Source organism: Electrophorus electricus, chromosome 7 (genome assembly GCF_041902795.1).
Source record: "Electrophorus electricus isolate QZ-2024a chromosome 7, ASM4190279v1, whole genome shotgun sequence".
In the NCBI taxonomy this organism is placed as follows: Eukaryota; Metazoa; Chordata; class Actinopteri; order Gymnotiformes; family Gymnotidae; genus Electrophorus; species Electrophorus electricus.
In genome coordinates this window covers 28,418,160-28,425,500 of record NC_137503.1, presented here as the reverse complement: position 1 = coordinate 28,425,500, position 7,341 = coordinate 28,418,160, and the positions used below count along the sequence as shown (strand labels likewise).

General features: G+C 39.9%; 1 protein-coding gene across 1 annotated transcript; it reads left to right on the top strand.

The window, feature by feature from the left end:
* Positions 1 to 182: 182 nt before the first annotated feature.
* yy1b (YY1 transcription factor b) lies at positions 183 to 5,676 on the top strand. Its single transcript, XM_027031807.3, has 5 exons — positions 183 to 840; positions 2,310 to 2,472; positions 3,744 to 3,804; positions 4,166 to 4,324; positions 4,552 to 5,676. The coding sequence occupies exons 1-5, from the start codon at positions 312 to 314 to the stop codon at positions 4,732 to 4,734; spliced, it is 1,095 nt and encodes a 364-aa protein (XP_026887608.1). The 5' UTR covers positions 183 to 311; the 3' UTR covers positions 4,735 to 5,676.
* Positions 5,677 to 7,341: the final 1,665 nt, after the last annotated feature.

The window sequence follows — 7,341 nt, the reverse complement described above, 5'->3', positions numbered from 1 at the left end:
ACAGTCATGTTGAATAAAACTGTTATGACGATAAAATATTTATGTTCCTGAAATATTTAAATGAGCTACATCACATTGTTGGTGAGGTGCATTATTTTATACAATCTCATCAGCTAGGCGTGTGCACGCGTGCGCGTCTTTCGATCTCGCGAGACATGAAATTGGAGCGTAGTGGCGACGTGAATTTGTGTGAGCGAAGTGGAGTTATTTGTATTATCGAAGAGGGAGGGTAGCTATCGTTTTAGCAAGGGGGTGTGTGTTTGCGGGGCGACGAGCTCTGTGTGTAAGCAAGCAAGCTGGCGGAATTCAATATGGCATCCGGTGAAACCCTGTATATAGAGACAGATGGCTCAGAGATGCCGGCTGAAATAGTCGAACTTCACGAAATAGAAGTGGAGACTATTCCTGTGGAAACTATTGAGACTACGGTCGTCGGTGGTGACGACGACGACGAACATCAGCCCATGATTGCCTTGCAACCGCTTGTAACGGACGACCCAAGTCAGGTTCATCACCATCAAGAAGTGATTCTCGTACAAACACGAGAAGAGGTAGTCGGCGGAGACGATTCAGACCTCCGTGCGGACGATGGATTTGAAGACCAAATTCTTATACCTGTCCCTGCACCGGGCGCAGAAGAGGAATACATTGGACAGACTCTGGTTACTGTTGCAGGGAAAAGCTCTATGGGGCGGATGAAGAAGGGGGGAGGTAGTGGAAAGAAATCAGGTAAAAAGAGCTATTTAAGTGCTGCAGAATCCACCGGCAGGAAATGGGAGCAAAAACAGGTGCAAATAAAGACGCTGGAAGGAGAATTCTCCGTTACAATGTGGGCATCAGGTAAGTTTTCCGTGCCAAATTTGGAAGTTTCTCTCGATCGGTCGTTTGCGTGTTGCTGCCTACAAAGCAGGGCCTTACAGGGCGTTGTCCGTCTGCACCAGCTCCGTACGTGGACTATTCCCGTAGAGCATTGCCAGGAGTGATTCCGAGGTTTCCGAGTGCGAAAATGCGAGCGGTTAGGCGCATATGTTTTTGTTTTGAAGGGAAGCCATGTTTTTAGGTGTTGATGGGCGCCGCCATATTCCCCGAGTCCAGTATGGCGGCCCGAAAAAATGGCGATGGCGCGGCCGTGCGAAGATGGCGGCCGAGGGCTGCAGCGAGCGCGCTGCTGGTGTATCGTGTAGGCCGCAAGTGCGCAGCCAGCCAGTGGGAGAGGAGAAGCCAGTCACTGTTCAGGCTAAGCAGCTAATATTAACGTTACAAAACGCTTGTGAAATTTATGAACTGCACGATAACTGTTTCGGGTTGTTTGGAATGTATCATTTCAAATGCAACTAGTTTTTTGTAAGCGAATTGGTTCAAATATCGAACTGGTTTGCACAAGTGTCAGTCGGTTTTTGGAGTTAATGTAGTGCTTTGTTTGCGACTTCGTTTTGGTAGTTAGGTGATTCGATGAACCGCTGGGCGACAGAAATGTAATTAATACGTTATCTTTATACTGAATGACCGCAGTGATCTTTATGTAGACTTTATTCAATTTTCAGCAGGCCTAGCTACGTGCAAGTCAAACAAAATCCCGAGCTAGTGCGCAACAAAAGCCATGGGCACTTCCGTCTCATGAGAGATTGATGGTTTAGCTACGCTTTCTCTATTCTGTTTGGTTTAGCAAACATGGCTCCCCCTGAGGGTAGTGTGAAACCAGGCCGTGTTTTGCCGGTTTGCATGGAGGTTAGTCAGCGCTGATGTCATCGCCTCCCTCGTGTTTAAGTGTAAATGTTGTTGAATTTTGCGAATTAATAAAACTCATTTAATAGTCTGGTTTTATTTTTATGCCACTTCGTGTAAGCCATTTACTGTATATTATTTTTCATGTGTATTCACATACGGTGTGCGCCTTTGTAGGACTCAACAGTGCACTAAAATGCGTATTGATAGGTAGATGGATGGATGGATGGATGGATACAGACAGACAACTTTAAGTAAATTAATATAAAGCTCCATCTCTCCAAAGCTACCACTGTGCCTTCCTAGGTGTTAAGTTGGCAAATCAACTGAAAATAGTTGTTACTAGCAGGTCTAGGAGGGCTCATGTGCAATACAGTTTGGCGATTTCCCTGCTCCATCTAGCCTGATTTGATCGGTTAACTACCAGGTATAGTTTATTGCTTGGAGTTGAATAATTACCAAACTTCTCTGGAGCCCAGCTGTCCAAGTCCAGAGTTGTGCTCATCTAGTCTATCGATTTCAGATACAACTTAATCATTTGTTTAATAATTTAGTACCAATTATACCCTTTGTTTTATTTTCAGATGACAAGAAGGACATTGACCATGAAACTGTGGTGGAGGAACAGATTATTGGAGAAAACTCTCCTCCAGACTACTCTGAATATATGACAGGAAAGAAGCTCCCACCCGGTGGCATTCCAGGAATCGACCTCTCAGATCCCAAACAGCTTGCAGAGTTTGCCAGGTAAAACCATGCACACTTGTACAGAAACAAGAAATTTGACAGAGCTCATATCAATGTTTTATGATTTTGGTGTTTGAATGACACCCAAAATGTTATTTTGCCATTTTAATGTATTTTCCTGGTTGAATACTAACTGCCAAGCACTCGAGTGTAAAATCACATGAGCTTTAGAGAAGAATAATTATCAGAACTTAATTGCCTGATGGTAACTTTTCACAGTTATACTGATTCCTGTGGCCTTTATTTCAATTATGTCAAGATAGTTGTGCTATGTATCCTGTAGCCTTTTATTTACCTTGGCAAGTGTGGTCTACATATTAAAGTAATTGCTCAGTGTATGGTAAGGGTGAACTTATGGCTTTGATTGAAAATGATTACTTTTATTTTTTATTTTCTGTGAATACAGATATTAGTGTTCCTGTTGAAAGTTCTGAAAATGTTACACTGAATCTGATATTCCAGATGCCTTCCATTTTAGTAGATTATAGTGTTGGTAGAGTAGCTATGGTCAATGTGAATTGGTTAGACGTGTTTAGCAGGCTCTATCCCACACTAGTAATCTTGATGATGTTTGTAACCAAACATTGATTTTAAATTTAGCTCTAGATCTGTGCGAAACATTAAACACAGAGCTGAAATCATCTAGATGTATATTATTTATGACAAACATATGTATGTGAAGCTGCATGTAGTACAGACTCTCCTGTAGTATATTGCTTAACAGTGCAAGTATACCTGCTGGGGGTGATGTTTTTGTTTGTTGTTTTTTTTTTAAATGCACACAATAGGTTGAATTTGAATCCAGGTCAACGTGAAAGATGCTACGATGTAGGGCTATGTTTCCTTTATTTGTTTTGTTTATTGAGAGTAAGGACTTCAGGGTGAACAAAACTAGATTGGTTGTCACGCTTGAAATATTAATTGGTGGTGTTTCTCAGTCCCTACAGTCACTGTGGCGGCCCTTTTGGTCGCAGCTCAGTACGGTAAGATGTGAATCTGTAATACACTGGTAACCATACTGGTTTTGGGCTTGTATGTGATTCAGTTTTTTATTTGTATCCATCAGAGGGGCTGTAAGGGGCTTGGCTCTGTCTCATTCACAGAGAAAAATAGTGGTGGTTTAACTTGGACCAGATACTTTGCTTGTTGTCTTTGTCTGCACTTTATATTCACTGTGCACAAATGTAAATGTGGCATCACATGCAAGCAAAGGATTTATTTTATCTTTTCTTAATGCAGTTTATTAAGTCTAATGTTCTTTTTGCTTTCAGAATGAAACCACGGAAGATTAAAGAGGATGACGCACCCAGAACGATAGCCTGTCCCCACAAAGTACGGGTATTTTTGGTTTCTTTATATCTTTCACATAAGATTCTTGGTGACACCTGAATACAATTAATTGCCAGTAGGGGACAAGTTATGAGACCTAGATTTATTGTTTTTTAGTCATAAACTACCTAATTGGTCCTGCCTACGATTTGCATTAACACCCATCCTCTGATTTGAGGCAGTCAGCAGTTTATAGTGCAGTCAAAAAGAAATTACTCAGTGACGTACCTCAGGAGTGACATATGTCACTCTTATGCCATTTCAGACAGACAAAACAGTAATTGAAGTGTTGGTTTAAAGTTTTTTTCTTTACATGCTGTAATAGACTGTTGCAGATGTAAACCTTAGGCTCTGTTTTCCTCAGGGATGCACTAAGATGTTCAGGGATAACTCTGCAATGAGGAAGCACTTACATACCCATGGGCCCCGGGTTCATGTGTGCGCTGAGTGTGGAAAAGCCTTTGTGGAGAGCTCCAAACTAAAGCGCCACCAACTCGTTCACACTGGAGAAAAGCCTTTCCAGGTTAGAACACCCACCTGCATTACTGAAGTTGAAAACAGTTTCCAGTGTCACAAGCATTTCCTAATGCTACTACTCATTGCATTGTCCCATGATATCTGTCTTATTGAACCAGTGTTTTTCTGGATTTACACATCTAAACAATTAGTAAAAATAGCTAAAATATTTGTTAAATGCATTACTGGGGAACATTCAAACAGAGCTAATACTTTTTTCTCTCTCCCAATTAGTGCACTTTTGAAGGCTGTGGGAAACGCTTTTCGCTGGACTTTAACCTTCGCACACATGTGCGGATTCACACCGGTGACCGCCCATACGTCTGTCCATTTGATGGCTGCAATAAAAAGTTTGCTCAGTCCACCAACCTCAAGTCACACATCTTAACGCATGCAAAAGCCAAAAACAACCAATGAGCACCTCTGTTCTTTTCTCCCTGAACCCAACCTTAACGCGACAGCATCTTAACACTGGAGGTATGAGCCGCACCCTTCCATAGTTCTCCTGAGGAGCGGTAGGAAAAAAGATTACCTGAAGGACTTGGGATAAATTATGGCAATTGAAAAAGACACAAAGCTAAATATTGGGAGCCCCTCCATCCTCAAATCAGCCTGCTAACTGTGTGTGGCCCTTGCTGAGGAGCAGAGCCGGGCGTGTCTGGCCTACATGACCATGCCACGCTGTGATGGCATTCTACAGCCAAGAGCATGGCCAAACTCATGGACATTGTGTTTTACCACACAATTGAAAATATTTGGACAGTTGCTCAATTTCTTTTCACTTTTACTTAAATTTCACCAGTCTGCATAGATAGCTTTTAATTTTGTATTTTTCTAAGTGTGCATATTGTACACTTTTTTTGAATATGCTTAGTAACGCAACCTTGTGATCATTCTTTATCCCTAAGAATTTAAGGTTTTGCTTAGAACATGTTCTTCTTGGAAGGGTTCATAATAGTTACTGTAAGACAATACTTCAAAAGTATTTTATGTAAAAAGGTATCTTTTCAGTTTCATTTTGCTTCTTTGTTTGTATTCTAACCATTGAATAATCTTGTATTTGTGTGTTGTATGGCTGTGTGGAGATCATGTAGAAATGAACAGCAGCGTGATTCCAAGTGTTTACTGCTTTAAAGCGTTTAGTCATCAGTTGCTTTCTTTTGTCACATTCTCACTTGGCAAAGAAACATGAATTCACTTAAACCCATCTGTTGAACCACATCAATAAACCACAGTGTGACCTATCATTTTTCTTGGTTTAGAATGTATTGTAAAGGCCTAAATCATGACGACATATTCTTTGTTAATATTTACATCTTCATGTATTTCAGTGAGCAACAATTAAAAAAAAATGCCAAATGTGGTCCCAGCATTTTTTCATGTACCTCATTCAATGCCTTTTTGATGGCCAAAATGGCTGAAATGACCTAAGAGCTATGGCAATAAAAGGGCTTTTTTTAAAAGCAAAATCTCTCTGGCATTGTGAACGTAGTCCTAATGTCTCATCAGAAGTGTGATGTTTCTGAGTGGTGGTGTTGACTGACTCAGAATGTGGACTGAGCTGTTGTGGTCAAGAGATGAGTCCAGTCTTAGTTAACCATTTCTTTCATATACTTAAAATTTGCTTTATCAACTTTTGAAGTGTTCCTGGTCTTTGACATCATGTCGATATAACTGCTCCTTTAATGCCGTTGTATTTTAATAAGCTGTCATTAGAGTGATAAGGGCAGTAGAGTTGCTTCAGTTCCTCAGCAGTACATAGAGACTGATTTTCACATTCTGTCTATAGGATCTAATCTTCTATACTGATACTGAACCAAAAATAGAGTTCCCTTTGATTTTATGTTTTAATACCCTTCTAAAGGCAAAATGTAATTTTCACCATTTCACTCACTATATATATATATATATATATATATATAGACTAATATCGGTAATGTTTATAAGGACTATTTGCAGTTGGTACTGTGCAGATAATTGTGCAGATGAAATTGGCAGCTTGTGCTAACTAAACCACCTAAGGGTTTTGGCAGTAGTTTCTTAAAATCTAGCTGTGTGCAAATTTCTTGCCTGAGTAGACATAGCTGAAGGACCATTCAGACAGGGCTTGTATAAACAAGACTCAAATGAATATATTTTATCAGCAGAATGCCAACCTTGCCTTATTTGAGTGTGTCAGCTATTATTCTTTCAGAAAGGTTTATTACATTGTTGTAGGTTATCTATGCTAAAACATACACCTGTACAACTTGAATTAAATATACATTTATGGTGTTTAGCTGACAGTTTTATCCAAAGCAACTTCCAATTATGACTGAGTACAACTTGAGGGTTAAGAGTTTTGCTCAAAGGCCCAACAGTGGCAACTTTGCAGTGATGAGCCTTGAACCAGCAACTATCCAAATGCAAGGCAAGTACCTTAACCACTGAGCTGCATCTATGTAATTTTATGTTTTTCATATATTTTACTACATTGAAGTATGCATTAGAAAGCATAACATTCTGTCCAAAATAGTCACACAGCATGTAGTGCAAATACAGAGCACTGGTGAATAGAATTAAATCTAGTCATCTAAAACGTTGGTGTTTATTTAAATTCCTTTTTAGTCTGTAATTACTTTTTAGTCTGATTTATACCAGGAAGATTGGCCTATGCTAAATTATATGAGGAGATGCATCTATTAATCAGTGTTTGTAGTGTACTTACTTGTATCAGTTGTCAGTGCAGCTTAATTTGTCTACAGGCATCGATACAGATAACATTTAACTGTCAAAACAGGATGAATAATAAAAGTGAACAATTTCTAATACTTACAAAAATACATTCACTCATCTATTCATGCAAAGATGCACAGATGTTTTAAGGCCTGTCAAATGACTGGCTAAATACTGTGTAAGTATGAATTTGGAATTCAGGCAGTAAATGAGCCTCCTATTGGGAAACAGATGCAGCACACATTTCCTGTTGTCTCTTAAGGAGCAGACAGCAGGGTATGCCTGGTTTGTGGTTCACATGTGTGCGTT